Source organism: Amblyomma mixtum, chromosome 1 (assembly GCF_055824585.1).
Source record: "Amblyomma mixtum isolate Tamu chromosome 1, ASM5582458v1, whole genome shotgun sequence".
Taxonomy (NCBI): Eukaryota; Metazoa; Arthropoda; class Arachnida; order Ixodida; family Ixodidae; genus Amblyomma; species Amblyomma mixtum.
In genome coordinates, this window is record NC_143012.1 from 62696154 (window position 1) to 62718524 (window position 22371).

General features: G+C 50.2%; 1 protein-coding gene across 5 annotated transcripts in view; it reads left to right on the forward strand.

The window, feature by feature from the left end:
- gpp (DOT1 like histone lysine methyltransferase grappa) overlaps positions 1-22371 on the forward strand; it is a 67602-nt gene that overhangs the window by 35977 nt on the left and 9254 nt on the right. For 2 of the 5 annotated variants that reach the window (XM_089550949.1, XM_089550955.1), the window contains exons 8-18: positions 509-557; positions 2315-2414; positions 2565-2671; positions 4891-4932; positions 8837-9113; positions 9856-10104; positions 11081-11433; positions 12097-12240; positions 14066-14293; positions 15926-17333; positions 20471-21976. In XM_089550949.1, coding sequence (XP_089407075.1) covers positions 509-557; positions 2315-2414; positions 2565-2671; positions 4891-4932; positions 8837-9113; positions 9856-10104; positions 11081-11433; positions 12097-12240; positions 14066-14293; positions 15926-17333; positions 20471-21976 — 4463 coding nt within the window. The remainder of the gene's footprint in view (positions 1-508; positions 558-2314; positions 2415-2564; positions 2672-4890; positions 4933-8836; positions 9114-9855; positions 10105-11080; positions 11434-12096; positions 12241-14065; positions 14294-15925; positions 17334-20470; positions 21977-22371) is intronic. The other 3 variants (XM_089550960.1, XM_089550970.1, XM_089550963.1) reach the window with 3 other exon arrangements.

Genomic DNA, 22371 nt, shown 5'->3' on the forward strand with positions numbered 1-22371 from the left:
GTAACCATGTCTTGTGTATGCAGTGTTGCTAACATGGCAAATATAGGAAAACCAACCAGACCACTTTCAAATGTCCCTTATAACCAAGTGTCTCTTGTAACCATGTCTCTTGTAATGAGATTTTACTCTAAATGCAGTGTCTGCCGTTAAACCACTTGCATGAGTAGACAACCCACTGCTCGTAGATCTAGTGTGTGTTCACGTGATTTTGCATTGTATGGTCGTTTCTAGCGTTTCATTCATTTTCATTATTTCTAGTTTTCATGTTTTTACGTTGTTTTAGTGTTACAACGTCAAAACAACTGCTGTTGCTGTCCAGTGTTGGGCGGTAGGAATTTAGTGGCAGCTTCTTGACTTTCCTAATTTGTTTTTTTGATTCCATTCTTTCTTCATTACAGCACTACAAACAAAATTAGTTCTATTGCATTCGCCTTATTGGCTTCCTTGAGTGGCACGGTGCGTGTAAGCTTTGCAACTTTTTTTTTTTTGTTCTTTCCCCCATCACCAGGATTGTTTTCGTCAACAACTTTGCGTTTGGACCAACAGTAGACCACAAGGTGAGTAAGGCTGGCGTCCTCGAAACAACCTTTCTCTACCTTGTGTGTGTTTTTTTCATAATCATACTACTGCTCATTTTGGCACCTGCCACAGTGGCTCGGTGGGTGCGATGTTGAGCTGCTGAGCCCGAAGTCATGGGGTCATTTAAATACAGACATGATTTGCCTAAATTGCTCTTTTTGTAAATGCTTTTTGTAGGTGCTTGTTTTCACATTGTCTTTTTCATTTTTTGGTTCTGTCTTTTTTATTTTTTGGTTCTGTAATATGACTGGTTCATTCCATAACATTTGTACTTGACCTAGTGTACGCTCATTTAGGCTAATTGGCTGTTGAGGCATACTAAAAGTAGTCTGTCTGTCTATATATCTAGCTATCTATCTATCTATGGCTTCGTTGTTAGCCAGTGTGCAGCTTCAAGGCGCTAAACCCTACAGACCTTGGAGTCCGCAGCGGTGGCTCAGTGGTTATGGTGCTCGGCTGCTGCCCCAAAAGACGGGTTTGATTCCGGCCGCAGCGGCCGCTGAATTTCGGTGGAGGCGAAATTTTGATGACCCATGCACTGTGCGATGTCAGTGCACATTAAAGAACCCCAGGTGGTCGAAATTTCTGGAGCCCTTCACTATGGTGTCCCTCATAGCCTGAGTTGCTTTGGGACGTTAAACCCCTACAAACCCAAACACTACAGACCTTGTATCATGTATTACTCGCCTTCTTTTTTTTTTTTTTTCCAAATCGCATGTCCTCAAATAAAGAGGTTGTCTTGTAATTGAAACATATTAACTCTTGCTGGCTTTGCGTGTTTTGTTGCTGTCAGAGCCAGCTATACAAAGGCTAATTTCATTCACTGTTGGTGCTGCCGTTATTGGGAGAATGTGACTGATCGCAGGCTTCTAAAATGTGCCCCAAAAGCTTGGTAGTTTTCTTTCTGTTATCTTTAATTCTTGGGTAGTTTGAGCCGGGTGGCACAGTCCCACGTCAGGGTAGGAAGCTCTGTATGCAAAACAACTCGCATGAAAATCAGTTCTAGCACTGATAACTGGATCTGGGCACGCAATAGCCACTGTACCGACTCGTGTTAGTGAGTGATATCAGGGGTTTTTTGGGTGGTCACTTATGGAGTGTATCTTGTGCTGGAATTCAGAACCATGGTAATGTGAGCAGTTTGCTCATTCGCCACTCACCTGCTTGCGGCAGCTTTAACAGAGGCAATGGTCTGATGTTCAAGATAGTTCAACGTTATGCGTGTTGCTTTGGATTGGGGCATTTCTTCGGTCCCGGATGTTGGCATGTCACACGGGCACAGTCAGATCCCGGATATTGGAAAGTCGCACGGGCACAGTTAGATCCCAGATATTGGCAAGTCACACGTGCACAGTTAGATCCCGGATATTGGCAAGGCATACGGGCACAAATATATCCCGGATATTGGCTAGTCACACGGGCACAGTTAGATCCCAGATTTTGGCAAGTCATACGGGCACAGTTAGATCCCGGGTATTGGCGAGTCACATGCGCAATTAGATCCCGGGTATTGGCAAGTCAGACGGGCACAGATGCATCCCGCATATTGGCAAATCACACGGGCACAGTTAGATCCCGGATATTGGCAAATCGCATGGGCACAGTTAGATTCCGGATGTTGGAAAGTCACTTGTGCACAGTTAGATCCCGGATATTGGCAAGGCACACATGCACAGTACTCTGCCTCAGTTTTGGGTAGCAATTCGTGCTTTCTTCTTCGTGTCCTCCTTTGCAGCTGAAAGAGAAGTTTGCCGAAATGAAGGATGGCTCACGGATTGTCTCCTCCAAGTCCTTTTGTCCGCTCAACTTTCGCATTACGGACAGAAACTTGAGTGGTGAGTGTGAATGCGTCGTTTCCCGTTTTGCAAGTGGAAGAGATGAAAAAAGAACAATGTAACAAAGGAGACCAGTGTACGAGTGAGCTCTTCACTGCTTGTGTGTATCCTTCCTTCCCCTATCCCATCCTTTGCTGCTCCCTATGCCAGACATTGGGACCATCATGCACGTCAAGGAGATCCAGCCTCTGAAAGGCTCGGTCTCTTGGACGGGCAAGCCGGTGTCCTACTACCTCCACATCATAGACCGGACCAAGGTCAGTGACTGCTTCTTGAGACGGTGGTGGCGGTGATTTTTGAACCTGCTGCCACCCGCCTTCATTTTATAAGTGAGCCCGTTTCTTTCTTTTTCCTAAAAAGCACATGGAAAGTTCTTAGAACTTCAGCAGCATTCACTGGGAAATACCGCAAATTGACAAGGCTATGGTGGGGAATTTTATGGAGGTGTAAAACGGGCGTTCCATGAGGCAGCGACAAAACTTAATGGTCTTGTTCGGAGCACGGACGCTGGTTAAAATGTAATAGCAGTGCAGAGGTGTCAATGGGCTGTCCTCTTGCTGGTGCTGTGGCTGATGCATAGTGACTGAACAAATAGGTTGAGGACAGAGGTGGTTACATTACCACTGCTTGGCGGGAACGAACCGAAACGTTCATTCCCGGAAGCCAATTAGACCTGCTAGTACCTATTGTTGCTGTAATAATGGAGCTCAGCGAAGTTCAGCGATTGATTCAAAGGAACATGTTAGCTGAAGCCGTAGAACAGTATGTAGAACAGTGGCTGGGAGGATCTCTGGGGCAGACCTCAATTGAAAAACCACCTATTGTGTTCTGAAAGCTCTTTGTCTTTAATAATCAAGTGCGTAGTTTTTATTATTATTTTTTCTCACGAGATTTGACGGAACTACACGTACTTATTCAAGTGCATGGCTTCAGTCTTGCCCCTTCAGGAACTTGTAATTCTCAACTACCGTATTAGCTGCGCAATGGAGTTCTCTTTCACTGAGCCCTGCAGCTGCGAAATAACTGTTCTCTGTCCACGGCTGCTTTTCATTTGTGGGGTTTAAAATAAGCGCGCCTTCCCGGCCGGCTGCACGCGAGTGACCCCATACATTATCCACAGGTAGTTCTTGCTGTGAGCACTTTGCTTTGGTTGGGGCCAGCTCGCGTCTGCCGCTTGTGCCTTGAATTGCCGTTAGTAACACTGTGCAGCTGCTGGAGACGCCGCCAACTTTTGTTTGTGCGGTATAAGCGCATTAATTTGACCCTCGTTGCCAGTTGCCGTTGCCAGCCCTCAATCGACCCTCAATGCCAGTTGAGTTCTAAATTTGCATCAGCAGTCATCATTAATCAATCGGCACTGCGACATGTTGAATAATGGCTGCAGATGTGCTGCCAGCCCGACTGTGAAAATGGGCCCCAAATTAGGGAAAAGCTATTTAGCTACTACTTTCACTCCATGCAGTACTTTATTGGGGTAAACACTCTAGTTAAGAAAAGTTGTTTCATGTAAACTGCTCGCATGTTTGTGCTTGAAGCTTTGACAGAATTTTGTATTATGGTCCACTTTTCTTCGAGTCCATGCTTGGTGATGTTGCTAGTCTTGGATGCATGCATTCAGCAAGAAACTGCACTCCTTGATATTGGCACTAGATGTCTCGCTCACCGAATTAGCCAGTGCTGCCACCTGCTTGAAAAGACATGAAATAACTGCGCAGAAAGCATTGAGGGGTGTCTTGTTTGGGATGCACATTGGTAGGTGGCGACACCAGTCAGCCGTGGTGTTTCGACGTCTGCTGCCGCAGACGGCTGCGGTGTTTAAAGCAGTTAAGTGGATCGTATTGCCGAACCTGGCATCAAGAAAAATGGACCATTGTAACTTTTTCGTTTTGGCAGATACGTGTGCGAACAAACGCGTCAGTAACGTGAAACGATATTCTTGCTATTCGCGTATGTTCTGTGTGTGTCGTTTCTCGTTTGTCTTTCAACATTGAAGCGCTGGGGTTTTCCTTCTCGGGCGCTAGCTCCTTTCATCACAGCACAGGTGGCAAAAAAAAAAAAGAATGAAAGAAAGGAAATGTGTTTGAATTACTCGCACCAGACTGAAAGAAACTACGAGACTTTTGTTGTACAATGCCAAGAAGCAGAGCAGAGAAGAAAAAAAAAGTCCTCGCGTCTGTGATAACACACTTGCCTTGCTGTGAGCGGCAGTGGCATGAGGAGGCGGAGTGGACTGAGACCGTGCCACCGCGGCGGCGCTGCGGGTGGCGGCGGAGTTTGCTCGGTGCCAGAGGGAGGTGGTGACGAGATCTGGCGGTGGCTTGGAGGAGGTGGTGACGATTGATGGCGTGGCGATGTTTGGCACAAAGCAATTGATGCCTTTGCCAGCGCTTGTGCTTGTACCAGGTGAGAGGTGTGACGAGAGTGGCGTGTGTTAACAGAGGAATCGCCTTTTTTTTCTCTCTGCCGACCTTTTCAGCTTGAGCAGTATTTTCAGCGGCTCAAGAATCCTAAGCTGAGGGTGAGGCTCTTTTGCATCTTGTGAACGTCCTCTTGCAATAGTGTACAGTTTACCATCCCCCGTTTTTTTTTTTCCTATCGTGAGAACGGAAGGGTAGAGAGAGCCTGCGGGTGAAATCTATGCGGTCGCGTTTTGAGGATAGCCGGTCTATTCCGAGGAGGGCCTTGCTATGGTAGCTTGTAGGCTCTCGATGACTGCTAGCTCTCTGTTGGCAGATATCAACTTTTGAAAGGAGGCAATCCGTACCCAGCTTCCTGATAACAGCAACAAAGCTGAAATTTTCAGGAAGGAAAAACACCATGTTGAAGTCCGCTTACTCAACCGCTTTAAGAGTACCCTGCTGCTTAGCACTTCAGGATGCAAGAAAGGAAGAGACCTTCTTTACAGTCAGCCTAGGAGGGCCCTCTTACGCTACTTTTTATTGAGTTGTAAAATATTTTGGCTCACAGGTAAGGAACTCTGAAGTTCAGCTTCACCTAATGACATGTTATTGTCGTACACTGTATCCAGTGGTAGCCATATGACAGACTTATTCTCGGTGACGTGACTGTTATATTATGTTGTAGCTGGAAACTCGCATTCGCACCATGACTAGTGAGTATGTGACTTGGGTAGTCCTACACCATAGGGTGTATTTATTGATGCATAGGGGTTCTTGATATGCCCTCTTTGATCATGCCTTCTAGGCGGGCTTTAGAATGGGTGCTTGTGTGGGCATCCATTTCAGTAGATGACGTGGGCTGCATAAATGTGTTCATTGGGTAATGTAGGTGAACGGCAACTCCAGGGGTTTTTAGAGATTCACGTTCCCTAATAAAACATGATTAGATCTTCCTCCCTGTCCTGATCATTACCGCCAAGTTTGATAGCCGTGCAGCAATTAATTCCTGCGCAAAGCATTTGGAAGTTTGACATTTTCGTGGCTTCTGTTCAGGGGATTTCTGCGAGCAACACTGCATTTGTGACATCACAAGCATTAATCGCATGTGTTTGCCCTCTCCCCATGTGAAGAACAAATTTTTGGGCTTGTATTAGGTCATCTTAGGCATTTTATAACCGGAGTCATCATTTTCAGTTACTGTAGATGTTCAACACGCTTAAGAGTGTTTTTTTCCAATAATGTCTGTGATGCCATTGCTGCATCAACTGGAGCATTGTACCTGGCCACGAACGGAGTTTTGGTTACAGTTTGCGGCTTTTTGCTGCTTTAAAATAGTTATACTTAGTATTTTGAGCAACGTTTTCTTGTGCCAGAGACAGGGGACTCTAAGGAATAAGGTGCAATAATTAACTCAGAATGTTGGCAAAATCCTAGAGTTATCTTTTAAATGGCTGAAAAAAGGTTGAGCCAGCTCTTGAACAAGACTGTACTGCCTTAGCTGCGTGTTTACGTTCGTTGTTGGCTGAAAATATAAGGCAGCATGATCTAGCAAGTGTAATCATCAAAGCGTGTTTCAGGGCCCCTTAAACACTTTCCAGAGGGACTTGGGAACGAATTGAATGTGTATAGGTGCTGAAGAATATGTACAGGTGTGACATGACTTAATTTTTTTAGCTAATGTGTTTAGGGAGTTTTAGGGATCAGAGGCAGCTTGCATGCTACACCGCATACATGCACACGTGAAAGTGAGGCAGCATCACCTGTAGCTGCGTCTAGTATGTGCAGGCAATGCATGGCATCAGTTTTTAAAGATTGTTTACTTAGGGAAATTTAGGGATAGGATTAGCTTGCATGCTATAACGTATACATGCACATGTGACTGGCGTGGCATCATCCTGAGCTTAGTCTAGTAGGTATAAGCTGCGTATGACATGTGGTTTTTGAATATAATACATTCCAGGAGTTTTAGGGAACAGGAGCAGCTTATGTGCCATAGCACATACACACACGTGGGACTTAGTCATGGGACATGGTGTCAGCTTGAGGAGCATTATAGTACAGGCAGTGCACGTGGTTTTTGCAGATAATGTATTTAGGGAGCTTTAGGGAGTAGGCATAGCTTGCACTCAATAGTACACATGCACACAAGTGGCACGCACATACAGACACGTGGACTTTGTCAGGGGTCATGGTGTCAGCTTGAGGAGCGTTTAGTACAGGCAGTGCATGTGGTTTATGCAGATAATATATTTAGGGAGTTTTAGGGAGTAGGCATAGCTTGCACTTTATAGTGCACATGCACACAAGTGGCACACACATACACACACGTGACTTTGTCATGGCACTTGGTGTCAGCTTGAGGAGAATTTAGTACAGGCAGTGCACGTGGTTTTTGCAGATTATGTATTTAGGGAGTTTTAGGGAGTAGGCATAGCTTGCACTCAATAGTGCACATGCACACAAGTGGCACGCACATGCACACACGTGAAACTTTGTCAGGGGACATGGTGTCAGCTTGAGGAGCATTTAGTACAGGCAGTGCACGTGGTTTTTGCAGATAATGTCTTAGGGAGTTTTAGGGAGTAGGCATAGCTTGCACTCTATAGTGCACATGCATACAAGTGGCACTGAGGCAGTGTTACCTTGACGTGCATCTTGTGGAGGGCATCTTGCGGCATAATGACACCGTCTATTACCCATATCCACTTGTAGAGTTTTATTGGATGGAATCGGATGGAGAATCCGGTGCCGCCTCTGGTTGCCATGCAGAAATCAGTTTGATTAACTGCGAAATGACTTTGGCTGCACTTGTTGCAATACAACCTGTGCTGAGATGAGTCACCATTCATGCATCACTTCTCCATCTTTTTTTTTTTCTGAACCTTTCTTTTTATTTCTCTTGTGATGGGATTGATGAATTGATTGCCTTGCTCATGCTAAGGGGTCATGACGCCAGATAGTTACGTAACGTCGGTAGGAGTGGCATCTGTAGAATGGGCTTGTTGGTTGTTGATTGGGCTGTGAAAAAATAGCTGTACTCTCTCTCTCAGATGACGCCAAAATAAGCTCTCCAATTTACATCTGTAATTTCTAGTGTTGAACTTTCGTTTTTTTTTCTTTTTGTGTTAATTTTTTCCGAGCTTATTGCCATGGAATATTTGTTTGCTTGTGCATCAGATTTTCAGTTTTGATGGAAAAGCCAATTTAGCCTCCTAAGTTACGTTAATTAATGCTGTGTTGTAATGAAAAAGGATGAAATGGGAGGGGATAGTGGAGGATGAAAGGCGAGAGGAGGAAGGTGCATATGAGGAAAGCAGAGAAGGAGAGGCACTACTAGCGCAGACCCCTGCCTTATCATTTGGGATGATTGCCTGTTAAATATTTTTACTTGGTTTGGTTGCATATTGGGAAGAAGAGTTTGCCTGCTGGTCAAGTAGAGTTTAAGGTGTGAGCTGCACAGGATGCATATTCTGTGAAAGACGGTGCTTCTTATCTGAGGGTGTAGCTAGCTGTGCTATGTGATGTAGACTGAAGGTGTTGGTTGAACACTGTGCTCTTCATCATTGCCTTAATAAAAATAGCATGGCTACACGGGCATTGAGGAGAGGAGAGATAAACTGAACTGCTCTGCTTGCCCCTGAAGCTGTACAGTAATTACTGTGCCAACAATATGTCAACTAGCTTAATTTCAGACAGCAGTATGTATTCTTGGACCCCTACATTAAAGTCTAGAGAATTATTTAGACAGCCTGCATATATACGTAGCCACAAAAAACGAAATTTGGAACAGCTGGTGGGAGATAATGAAAGGCCACGAAGAGAAAATGAATGGCAACACCAGCAGTGGTCAGCCTTGTGTGTTTTCAGCATATTTCACTTTGCGTAGAAGCTGAAAGCCCATTTGGCAATGCTGTGCGGTTTCGTACGGAGTGCAGCGGTGTATTGGTGGTAGTATGTGAAGGAAAGTCATCGCGGTTTGCACGCTCCTACGACATCGTCCTGACTGCTGCCTTCCTGCCCCAGGATGACGATTCAGCGAGCAACAACTCGTCCCGGAGTCGCCGCAGCAACGGACATGGTGGCGGCCACGGGATGCGCTCCATGAATGGCAGCATCTGCAATGGGAGCCTGAGTCAGGACTCGTCATCCAACGACTCGCGCGTCGACGACTGCCTCGTGATGGGGCCGACGACGCGCCGGGCCTGGTCCGACTGGTGCAACAACAAGGGACCAATGCCAGGCACCAAGCAGGGCAGCACGTCTGCGCTCAGCAGTGGACACGAGAGCAATGACGAAAATGGTTCGTGGCTGGGTTTTGCACACTCGGTGCACCACCGTGAGAAGCACAAACTGCAGTGTTCAGAATGATGAAAGAAGCACGCAGTGTTATGTTCAGCCTTCAGAATTTTTGAATATCGCATGACCATCATGACCATCATTTTTGCGGTTAAGCGCTTTATTACAGCGGTAAACGGGGAAAAATCCGAATATTTGCTCACACACTCAGTCCTATGCTGCACTATTCCCTAATGCACTGAAAGATAAATATGCGGTATTGAAAATCCAGGAGTCTGTGCACAGCTTACAAAACTACTGCAGTTGCATTTTCAGGAAGCAATGTAACTTGGACATTGAAGGAACTGTCATGGGAGATCGCACGTATCTGTGAAGTTGAAGGAACTGTCACTGGAGATGGCACGTATCTGTGAAGTATTGGACACGTATCAAACACTGAACAACCTCCTAGTTGCTGCACGCAGCTGTTAAAAGGTGTAGGTAGTGTGTTGGATACTGGCAATGCTTGTTAATAGTCTTGACGTCATTGTCAGAAGGTTTGATAGCTTCGTTTTCATTTAATATCATAGAAGTGGTGTGGCTTGCAGCAATGGCAGTGCACAGTTCACACTGGATGGATAGCATGGCCCTCGTCTGCATGCATGCACTTTGTGAGGGCCTTTGAGGATCGTTTCCAGCATGCCTACAGGTAACGAGAAGAGAAAGGTTAGGCTACTGCTGTAGCTGTCTTTGCTGCACGGGCACAGGAGATGCCTGTTTTCGTGCAGAGCCTGTGAAGAGACGGCCCAAGGCTCCTCGGCGGACGCCGCGACGCAAGAAGTCATCCGCGCTGAGCTCGGGGGCATCATCGGTGGCATCGGTTGAGGTGCGCAAGGGACCAGGCCGGCCGAAGAAGTCGCCTCAGCGTAACAACCGGCGCGTGGGGCGCAAGCCAATGAAATTCAGCGGCCTCGACCTCCTGCATGCCCAGACGGTGCTCAGCACATCCAGCGCTGGTGAGCAGTGAAACGACTTGCTGTGCATTTTTTTTTTTTGGTTGCGAAAGCAGCACTACTGGAGCCCAGCACATAGCGTATGCTCATGGCGGTGCGGCTACCAAACGACCTTGAGTCGCCGTTGCCTAGCAACCGCTTCAGCTGCGCTCCAACAGATGGCGCTGTGCCGCTGCCGCCTGTCGCCTACACACCCAGAGGGCGCCACCCTTGCACAGGCGCTGGGTTTCACAGCTCTTGACAATGTCATGCTGGCCAGGGAGCCGGCACGAGCTAAACCAAACGCTTAACCACAAGTGTATTGGCAAAAACGGCACGTACGTTCTTCGGCTGTTGCCTAGCAACCATAGCTACTACCCGAGCTTACACGAGTTACTCGGGTTACTCGGAGTTTAAGTGCCCGCTCCAATTGAAGAATGAACACCTGCTTTCGTAGGTCGACTCGGTTTAACTACGTTAAGCTCCTATCAATTTTCTTTAGTTGTGGTAGGACACACTGGTTACCTTGGCCCCAGCAAGCACTATTGTTTGTACCCAAGCGTTGCATGGGCATTGTAGATGTTTTGTAGGCTGCGAAAACCTTCTTGAAGTTTTTTGGCTCTGGAAGCTTCTTGAAGCTTTGGTACCTTTCTTCAGTACCTGACCACATCCCTGTGTTATCGGACACTTTTCAGAGAGAAGCTTGTGATCTGAATTTCACGTATTACATATAACGAGGCAGCATTGCAGCTTCACATTTCTTGCTGTCATTATGAAACGCGAAATGTGAGCTCATCATTAACTGCGCAAGATAATTGGAAATTAGTTCTTCTCAGAGTGGGTGCAGTACGTCTTTGAAGAAAATATGCTCGCCATTTCGCCGAGAAGCTTGCAGTTAGGAATGTCGGAGTACAAACTTCATTGACGAGTCACTTCTCTGAAACGCCACCTGCAAGGGACGTTTTTTAACTAACTTTACATCGCTCTGTTGCCTCTGCAGCCGCCATGCACACCGAGCCTGCCCCCGGCTGTGTCGACCAGAAGCTGGGAGGCTTGGCTCCGGAAGAAGGTTCAGTCTCGAACGAGATGCCCACAGGATTCCTGGAAGTGACGGTGAAGACCGAGCCACCCGCGGAGACCTCGGCAAACGGGGTTGCCGGGGCAGCAGGGGCCATGCCCAGTGCGGCAACAATGGGCACGGGTCCTCCCCTGCGCCCGCTGACACCGTTAGCCGAGCCCCCTGAGCTGAAGGCGATGCTGAATGAGTTCCGGGCGCAGTACATGGCCATGCTGAACCACATGCGGACCGAAGCGTACAGGCAGCAGGTCAAGGAGCACATTGCCAGGGAGAGGGTCAGTCTCGTCGCACCTGCTGCGCCATTCTGGTCATTTTATTTTTTTGGCGGCTTGCTCATTGCTTTCCTGATTCAAGCATCAGCCGAGAGCCAAGGCTATTACTTTTTTTGCCGCTTTGTTTTGCGGTAAAGTCTCTCATGCTACGTTTTGCGCACGTTGCTCTGCGTAACAGGAGGACTTCTCGCGGAGCAGGCTGCTACAGTAAAACCTCTTTAATTAAGAGTTTGGATAATTCGGACTGTCGCTGGACTGCCGCCAAGCACCCGTTTTGTCTGAGGCATGTCTAAGGTGTCAGAAGTGCATTTATTCGGATGCCTTGTGGGTGGCTTCGAAGAATTCGACATTGGGGTAATTCAAATGTTTGGTCTATTCCCTTGAAGTCTGCATGAACGAGGTTTTACTGTACCAGCAATTGAATAGTTGTCGGCAAGCATTGCGTGAGATTTCTGAAAACATACTTCCGCCGGGATGCTTAATTGATGATTAAGTCATTATCGTCATCGTCATTTTCTATTGAGTCGGCATCATTTTTTATTGAGTTTGCCTTACGACAGAGTAAATGGGCTTAGGCATTCTGGGGTATTCATTTCAATAGGGAACGTACTCTGTACGGGAACTGTGGCTTAACAGTGGTGGTTCTTTCTTGTGGTGGGGACACAGGAGCGCAACGAGAAGCTGGTGGCCAAGGCAGCGCACCTGGAGCGGCAGATCAAGCACCTCATTGACGACAGCGTGGTCCTGCTCAAGGCACGCATGAGCGAGCTAGGGGTGCACAGCCACACACCCGCTGACCTTATCACCAAGGTGGGTAAACCAGGCACCTCCACCTGTTTATCTTTGCTCTTTGCTTACCTTATCACCACAGTAGGTAAACCAGGCTCTTCCACCTGTGCATTTTTGCCTACCTTATCATCAGAGTGGGTAAACCAGGCTCTTCCACCTGTGCATTTTTGCCTACCTTATCACCAGAGTGGGTAAACCAGGCTCTTCCGCCTGTGTATCTTTGGGGACCTTATCACCAGAGTGGGTAAATAAGGCTCTTCCGCCTGTGCATCTTTGCTAACCTTATCACCAGAGTGGGTAAACTAGGCTCTTCCGCCTGTACATCTTTGCTGGCCTTGTCACCAGAGTGGGTAAATCAGGCTCTTCCGCCTGTGCATCTTTGCTAATCTTATCACCAGAGTGGGTAAATCAGGCTCTTCCGCCTGTGCATCTTTGCTAATCTTATCACCAGAGTGGGTAAACTAGGCTCTTCCACCTGTGCATCTTTGCAGACCTTATCACCAGAGTGGGTAAACCAGGCTTTTCTGCCTGTGCATCTTTGCGGACCTTATCACCAGAGTGGGTAAACCAGGCTTTTCTGCCTGTGCATCTTTGCTGGCCTTGTCACCAGAGTGGGTAAACTAGGCTCTTCCGCCTGTGCATCTGTGCTGGCCTTGTCACCAGAGTGGGTAAATCAGGCTCTTCCGCCTGTGCATCTTTGCTAACCTTATCACCAGAGTGGGTAAACCAGGCTCTTCCGCCTGTGCATCTTTGCTGACCTTGTCACCAGAGTGGGTTACCAGGCTCTTCAAAGTGAATTGCATTTAGTTTTGAATCATATTAAGGTGCGCCTCTGATAATTCAAGCAAAAATCTCTGGTCCCGTGAAGTTTGAATGAATGAGAGTCTACTGTAGTTATTTATTTCCACTGCCCTGCTCTTCCTTTCACATGAGCTCACTGCCAGGAAGGTGGGCATCCTTTGTGGCGTGCTGTATCATGTGTGTCTTGAGTAGAAGTGGGGGCTAGCAGATTGAAAAATAATCTAGGAAAAAAAAGTTTTCTTTCTGCTGGGTAATTCAGTGTAAATTGTTGTGGTCTCACGGGGGTGTAATTAATGCGGAGATGCTGCATTGTCAGAGCCATTGTCTTCCACCTGCACTGATAGTTCCTTGCCAACTGGTGGCCTCGCCACTTTTGTAGCAAGCTTATGTGAGAGGTGTCTTGGAGCGCTGGCAGGCTCCAAGACTGGTGCAGGCAGAATTAGTATGAAGCTTGTGACTTTGGGCTGAACCTACTCGCATGAAGTCTTCTAGAGTAGTTGTTATTGCATGAATGGCCGCCGCGGTGGCTCAGTGGTTATGGCGCTTGGCTGCTGCCTTAAGGTTCGATTCCAGCAGCGGCGGTCGAATTTCAATGCAGGTGAAATTCTAGAGGCCTGTTTAGTGTGCTATGTCAGTGCACGTTAAAGAATCCCAGGTGGTTGAAATTTCCGGAGCCCTTCACTACGACGTCTCTCATAGCCTGAGTCGCTTTGGGACGTTAAACCTCGCAAACCAAACCAAACCATATTTGCATGAGTGCTGAACAAAATATCCGACCATAGCTGGTCTGCTGGTTCACCTTTCACCCTTTACCCTTCGCTGCTTTATCCGGACTGATAGTGCTCATCACACCACAGAGAAATTCATTCAGTCTAGTTTGGACTATATGAAAGTGGTCGCCATAATGTTTGCAGCTGGCTGTACGAACGATGGCGTGTGCGCTGTGGCCGGGGTGCGTGAAATGCCCATGCCAAGGATGGGTTTGGCAGTGACGTTGTCGGCAGCCCAGCTGAGCTCCTCCGCCTCGCTTTGCCCACCGTTGCAGGCGAAGGAGATTGTGGTGCGCCACAAGGAGTTGCAGGCACGGGCGGCCACCCTGGAGCGAGAGGTCATCCATTTAGAGGAGCAGCAGGCAGAGCTGCTGGCGAAACAGGTGCCCAACGCGAGGGCCGCGCCCCCATCCACGGCGACACCGCCGGGGTCCGCCGGTTCTCCCGGCCTGGCTGGGGATGGCACCGTCGCCAACGGCTTATTCCTGCCCGGCCACCAAGATGTGAGGCCTAGCTGCTTGGCCAGTTTGGCATCTAAACTTTCGAAGGAGCTATGAGCGAGCGTTGTGGCCTTTTGACAGGCTTGTGTTCAAGACGGGTGGTGTGATACTTCCGTGAAATAGCCTTTAGGGCGGGCATTCACCAGGTCCTGGGCCAAGGTGGTTGCATGGTTGCCACCAGCTCATTCTCTCGTCACCTGAACAACTTGAGCCGCATTAGAACCAATTGCGGCTGGTTTCAATCACGGTAGGGAGGTCTGACCTCTATGAAACAGTTGACAGCAGTTGAGTACGGCCGTCTCTTTTCTTGGAATGCATAGCAGTGCAGTTGGCAGTGGGCGGCATGTATATATGCAGCCTTGCTGAATGAATGGTGCACCGATCCACAAAGCGGTGTCAGGGAAGTGTGAGTAAGCCAAATAGAGTAATTTTTTAAATTTGCAAAACCCCTAAAGGTTCCGGAGTTTTTCACTACGGCGTCCCTCATAGCCTCGGCCACTTAAGGACGTTAAACCCTCATAAACCATAACCCCTAAAGGCAGCTTTGAGAGGGTATTTTGTAGCAGTGTGGGTATACAGAACAATAAATCAAACTCCAACGGGATATTGTATAGTTTTTTTTTTAGTAAGTGAAGTCATTTGGAGGCTGGTGTGACCAAAACGGAACGCAGCCATTTGCATGCCTCTACCGTGCATTTGTTGCCACACCACCAACGTAGTCATTTGACAAATTGCTGAATTTGAAAAAATAAATGAAAGGGGGGAGGGCATGGACGTGCATGGTCATGCACACTAAAGTGTTGGGTAGAGTGTGATGAAAACAAATTGGTTCTTTTAGTGTACTTCAAGATTGCCGGGAGTGCAGTCAGTATGGCTTTGAAAAACAAATCGGCCACTGTAAAAAAAGCACGAAAGCGACCACACGCTGATTGCTGTCACATCTGCAAGCAGGCATTTCCGCTCAACGGTTCACAGTCTTGTGTACAACGAACTTGGTAATGAAATTGGTTATGGGTGGGTGGATCATGATGTCCGTTATAACCGGGTTTGACTGTAGTGCGCTTGTCTTTGCATTTTCATGATAGCGCCAGCCATACTAATGCAATAGTAATGCTAGGGTTGCTGTTGTGATCATCTTTATTTAATCTGCCGAGTTCGCACAATGACCCTTTACTGATTTTGAGATTGATCTTGATGTCTTGACTTCCTTAGGCTCGAAAATACAGTGAAAGCTCGTTGTGTCTAATTGCAATAATTTCAATTTCTCGATAATTTGAACCGTCCGACACGGTCTGGCCATGCTCCTTTGGAGCCTATGTAAATGTATGCACGAGGCTGCACCATTGCTTAGGAGGAGAGGAGGTGCAGAGGGTTATATCACCGTGCGAGGACTAGTGAACAGGGGAGGGGAGAGGCTCTCTTTTTGTTAGGTGTGGCATAGCAGCGGCAAGAGATTCGTACTCTGCTTTGCTTTTAATTGCTGATCTTGAAGGCTTCTGTAAAGGTGAGGTACAGTGAATCAGGCACATCGCAACATCACCAGCATTCCAGATCCGAAACTGCAGTCGTACACAAGACCGCAATTATCAGTTATTTTGCCATTGGGAATGACCTACCACGCATTGTGTCTTGCAGGAACTGGGCCAGCTCTCGCACGAGCACATCCTGCGCGAGATCAGCAGCACCCTTTCGCAGCGGCGCAAGCTTCACAGCAAAGTGCAGAAGCTGGAGGGTGAAGTGCACGCATTGGAACGTACTCTCGTCTCACCGCCTCCGCGGAGGCCGCCTCCGCTCGCGTCTCCTTTCACCACAATGCAGCAGCAGCAGCAGCATCAACACCAGCAGCAGCAAGTGCCCGTGCCGCTCGTCGTTGCGGGACCAGTCCCCGACCTTGTCTCTGAGCCTGGTGTGCCGCCACATGCAGATGGCAGGCCAGAAGACTTGGCAAGTCAGCCAGTCCGTTCGGCGACACCGCCACCACCAAAGCTGGGGCCGCAGGCCACAGCCACGTCGTCCACTCCGTGGCCGTCGTCAGCTTCATCGAAGGTCTCTGTGCAGGAGTCACCGGCGTCTGTGGAATCGAACAGTGTCGCTTTGGATTGCAGCGGTCAGCCTGAAAGCGGGCTGTCTGGCATTGCGCCAAGTGCCTTGTCAAAGGAGAAGACCTGCAAGGAGAAAATCGCTGCCCAAGCTTCTTTTCCAAAAGTAGCACCAGCGACCGCGGAGGAAGCTGTGTCTGAAAGACAACGTCCCCCTGTCATTCGCAGCAGCTGCAGCAAAGACATTGTTGATGCCAGCTGCTTCTCACTGGCTTACTCGCCTGTCATCCCTGCACGGCCGCAGGGCATGCACGCGGAAGCCACGCCGGCAGCACCGTTGTCGTCCGCAGCGAAGACAACGGACATGTTGCACACCAGCAGGGACAAGTCTCCAACGAAGCCAGGCCACCACCACAAGGGACCGTTGCCTGTGCCATTGAGGACTGTCATTGCAACCGACTCGCCAGTGTTCTCCGCCACCCCCGAGGATACGCCACCGACGCCCAAAACGCCCGTGGAAGATGTGCCCGCTGGCAACAGTGGCAGCGGTGCCGCACACCTGTCGTCACGCAAGAGCAGCTCGCCGTCCAAGTCCAAGCACAGGAAGTCGCCCCGGAAACGGGAGCCCTCACCTCCGCCACCGCCGCCTCCTCCGCCGCCGCCGCCACCACCACCACCCTTGCCGGTGCCCGCATCGCCATCTCCGCCCCAGCAGGCCAAGAAGAAGCCAGAGTGCGACGAGGCGAGCCCGCCGGCAGCAGCAGCGCCGCAACCAAAACCGTCCAACGGGCTCATCTTAAACCTGGGCAGCCTTCTGGCTTCGCGGAACGGCTACAGTCCCAAGCGGGAAGACAGGGCGTCACGAAAGCTCAAGCGGAAACACTCGCCGCACAAGCAGCGGGGTGCGGACACAGCGGCGGATGTCGTCAGGCCTCCGCTGCTGGGGCTTGGCGACAAGACTGTGTGCATACGGATGAAGTCAGAAACGGGAGTGGACGTTGAGGGTGAGTGGACCAGACCTCCGGTGTTGTGTATAGGGCTGAGCTAGTTGTTTGAGTGATTTTCCTGGGCGGTGACGTGGCCTCGATGGTCTGGCTCTTGTAGAGATACCTGTGCACCACAGTTCGCACTGCTTTTGTGCTGAACACACTTGGCTGAGCAGCTGCGGTGTTTCTGTCCGCTGGCTTTCATTTTGTGAGTGTAGTTGGGAGATTGTGGACTGCCACTTCAGTGCCGGCGTATTAAGGTTTGGTAGTTCTGTCCTTTGTGCTGTTCCATCATGCCGAATTTGGCGGAGCCGAGGTGGTAGTACAAACTTAGGGCGTTGCACAGTAATCCGCTGCATAGGCATGAGACAGCCAACTTCGCCAGGGGCATATGGGCTACCTGGACAAGTCGATTATGGCAAGCAGCTTTTTTTCATCATTATTACATCCTGCTAGAAGACAATGCTTCTGCAGAGTGGCTGGGCACAGTGCTTCCTGCTGCTAGCAGTGCTTGCTAAGAATTTGCTTTCAGTCAGCCTGTGCCTGTGACTTAGCTTGCTGTCCTGGGTATCTTGTTCGATTCAGTCGTGGTTCCTAGGTGCAACTGCAGTAGGTGCAAACAATATGTTGCAGTTATAGGAGTATGTGCTGCTTTAGCCTGAGGATTAAAAAAAATTGTCCTGGGTAAATTTGCGGCTCCTTATTTAAGGGGGGACACGGCTCTTTGCGGCCGAAAATTGGTCAAAAAATCGTATTTTCGACCTTTCCATTTTCGCGATCCTGACGTCATTGCGCAGCTATCCACGAATTTTCGTTGAAAAATACCGCCTAATTTACGCGTTATAGCATTCCAAAGACGTGAAACAGCGTGCGCGGCCCTTTAAATTGAGGTCTAATCGCACCAAACTTTGACTGCCTGCAGTTCGAGAAATACGCGCTCCGCCGGCGCCATTTTGGTTTCCTTTGAAAGGTCTCGATTCAAGCTATTCCCATATTCCGTTTGGCAACCATGAGCTAGCCGTAGAAGCAGTAAACAAACAAACAAACTTGGGCAAAGCGCGCTCTGCTATTGGTTCTCGAAATCACGTGACCAAAATGGCGACTTTTGGTTGGTTGACGGCGTCGACGGCTTGCAGCCCGGCGCCATTTTGAGTGGGTCGGGCAGTCCCACTGTCACGGCGATGTGAGGTTCGTCGGGCGCTAAGTGCGAAATATTTCAATTTACGCAAACCTTAGGCTAAAAATACTAAAAGGGAATGAAAGGTAGAGATCCGAAGCGCGCTGGGAACGCTGTATCGTTGCATCCTGGTGTTTACATTCAGCGACGACGCTCCGCGACGGCGCAACAAGGCAAGGCCGTAACCGGCCGGCCGTGCTTAGCGTGACAGCGAGGATTGAGCACGCATCCCGAGGGAGCGAAAGGTAGAGATCCAAAGCGCGTTCCGTACGCTGCATCAGCGCATCCCTTTATCTAACAATCAGCGATAGAGCGCCGACTCCCCTTATCTAACAATCAGCGATAGAGCGCCGACTCCCCTTATCTAACAATCAGCGATAGAGCGCCGACGCTTCGCGATGACCTGATAACGCCATCCGCGGCGGTGCTTAGCGCGACGGCGAGGAGTGATCAGGGCGATTCCTGCCGCGTACAGACAGCGTAATCGTGACTATGCAGATAAAGAAGCGATACCGAAGCAGCTTCCGTTGACAGCCAGCAACCGCGCGACAGATCGAGCTTTCCGGTAAAGCTGGTGGCGCGGCCGGCGCCAGCCGCGAAACGGTGTCCGCAAAGCGCGGAATCGGAAACCTTGACGAAATAAACTTGCTTCAATGTTTTTAGGGGCAAGATGAGCAAAAAGCGCGTATCGTTCGTTAGGGGCTGACTGCGATCACAGCGCCTGTAGAATCGCGCGCCGCAACTTGGGGAAGGTCGCAGTGCAAAGGCACTCATCTCGGGTTCCAGCCTCCAGACTATGCCATCTGTTCGGCGGCAATTTCCTTGTTGCAAGCGCAATTACGTCAACGGGAAATGGTTCTTCCACATCAGAAACGAGCCAGAACTCACTTCAGTGATTTCTAGTTACCCTTGGTGCCACAAAAATATGCCAAAAACGTTTTTCTCCGATTTCTCAAAACTGCAATTTTGCACATTCAGAATTTTGGAGGAGCGATATCTCCAGTTCTATATCAGCTATTAGTATAATTCTTTTTGTGCTAGAAAGATAAATGCGCGGGTTGTGCAATAAGGCTAAGTTTAAACCACTGCTTCCTTGGGAAAATTTTGAAAATAAATCTTTTGTCTCAGTCATCAAAATGAGCTTTTTCTCTGTCATGTTTGACTGGCTGTAACTTTCGTCCAAGTCGTCCTAGAATGCTCTTTTATGCCTTATTGCACTCCTTGGTGACTCTAGATCATTTATAAATAGTAATGTTCTTCACACAGTCTTATGTTAATTAACCAAGTTTCCTCCAAACAAAAGAGATACTTTCCATGATAAATATAAAACTTACTGCTGCAGGGGGAAACCGTTTGCAGTTTTAGAATCAGTACATGAAAATGTACAAACAGTGAAAATTTGGTGCAAATCTGTCCATAAATAAAGAAAATAGTTCTAAGAGGGGTGTCCCCCCTTAACTATAGTAGCAAAGTAAACCGGAACCAACATGGCTTCCGAGACCCTCTCAAACCTCAGACCTGTAGGTGCTTCCTTTCATCAGATTATACCCATTGTCACTTTACTTTGGATCTATTTGAGGTCGTTAAGCAGGTTTCTCTGTGCAGAGATTTAAATGGCGGTGTAGGCAGGACCCTGGTGTTGCCTTTTGTGTTCTGCTCATGAGTGAAGGTGGCTGTTCCTTCTCCTGTGACTGTCAACCTGACTGTATCCTTGTTGGTTTTTCTCTCTGCCCCACTATTTTCCCCCTTGCTGCTGCCTCGCATTTTTTCATTTCTTTGGACCTCTGACTTCTTTCTGGGTGACCCTACTTCTGGCCTCTTATTGCCTGCACTGCAACGTTCTTTGTTTTCTCCCTTTTGTTTTCTTTTATTTGCGTTGCTCTCCCCTTCTTCACCTACACCTGCTTTTGCCTGTGGCCCTACCTCTTGTTGCCTCTCCTCCCCTGCTTCTCGCTTCTGGCTGTTCCCACCCCTGTAGAGAAGTTCACCATCAAGGCCGAGGCGCTGACGCGGAGGCCCGAAGGCTCATCGCACGGCCGCCACCACTGGCAGGCACGTGTGAGCAGCGGCTTCGACAAGCTGGTCGCGCTGGCCTCCAACCAGCCCGAGCCGCCACCGCCGCCCGCGGTGCGCAAGGACCCGGCCGCCGCCGCCACCGGGGCCTGCTCATCGTCCGCCTCTTCGTCGTCCTCGTCGTCGTCCTCGGAGCACTGCGAGGTCCCCCGGCAGGCGCCGCCGCAGCAGCCGCACAAGAAGTGGGTGGTCGATAGGGTTCACCGTAAGGACCGCGGAGGGGAGAGCGGCACGCAGCTCGAGAGCCTGTCCATCAAGATCAAGGCCGTGAACGCGGGCCCGCCCTCGCCGACCCGAAAGAGGCACCGGAGTCCCCCCGGGCCAGCGCCTTCCTCCAAGAAGGGGGGCGGCGCCGTGTCCGGTGGGCGGTCTCCGCTGCCCAAGAGGCGGGGCCCGCGCACTCCACCGGACACGCCCCCTCGGACTCCATCTGCCTCCCCCGAGCGGCCTGCCACGCCGCGCACGCCGCTGTCGCCCGCGGCGCCGCCGGCCCGCTGCCGCCGCGACGATGAGCCCCCACACAGCCCCATCAGCAGCGTGGACAGCCCGTTCAGCCGACGCAGCCGGTCGACCAGCCCGCTGCTGGGGAGCCCCATCGAGGAGGACAACGAGCTCGCGGACGCCGACCGTGCCACGCCGCGCAGTGGCACCTCCAGCACCGACGAGCTGCGGCCGCCGCCTGACAACACCGTGTACAATAAGCTCGGACGTGGCACCCGGGACATCTCGGTCACGTCCGAGCAGAAGCAGCAGCAGGTCCCTGTGGGGGACAAGGATGGCCTCTGGGACTGGGCCAAGGAGGCGGCCGCTCCTCCGCATCCGGAGCAGGCCCACTCAGTGCCGTCGTCGTACGCCGCGGTCTCGTACGGGACTACCACATTGGACTCGTCGCTGCGGACCCAGGCACCCCTCATGCTCGTCACCTCGTCCAGTTTGGCCCCGCCCCCGATGCCACCCTCGCTCACGCCACAGATGACTCCGCCTCCCCCGCCGCCGCCTCCACCACCACACTGCTCGCTGCCGCCGCCCCTGGTGGCCAACGTGTCGGTGCCGCCCCCGTTCAACATGCCCCCTCCCCCGCCTCCTCCCCGCGGCACGCCCGTGTACAACCCATCGCAGTTAGTGCTGCCGGACACGTCAGTCCCGCCCCCGTTCCTTGGCCCCACCCCCATGGCTCCACCCCCTTGCAACTTTACTGTGCCTCCGCCGAACCTGCTGGCTGCTGCGGCAGCGGGCCACCCAGCTCAGCATTCGGCGGGAAGCGAGCCGCCGCAGCACAGGCCCCGCCCCCACATGGCCCCGCCCCCGTACACGGCAGGGCCGTACACGTTGTCCATGGAGTCGGCCCAGCGAGTGCCTCATTATGCGGCACACCCGCCGGGGCTGACACCCCACAAGATGTCCCATCCCGGTGAGGCTGCCTCCGCGGTCTGAGTGTCCCATTCGGTCGTATTTCGTTGTGCAGTGATTATGCGAGCGCCTCAGCCTGCTTTCTCGGTGGCTTGTTCAGTGTACCTGAGTCCTCTGTGTGTGGACAGTGCAACTGTTAAGTTCTATTGCTTGTGCCTGTGGAACTGTTGCTGTGATTTCCTGCTGTTAGGCATCAGATTTTGATTTAGTAGTCATTCTCTGAAGAACTCCATGGGGCTGTTTGCATGCATGCCACCCTCTGAAGAGCTGAACCATGGCATTAAGCTTAGCCAGATGTATTAGCCGAAGCTCCGAGGCCAAATTGCAGAACTTATGCGTTCCTTGGGGAACAGTTGTGGTTGTGCCAATGTGGTCAGAATATAACAGCCTTGGATT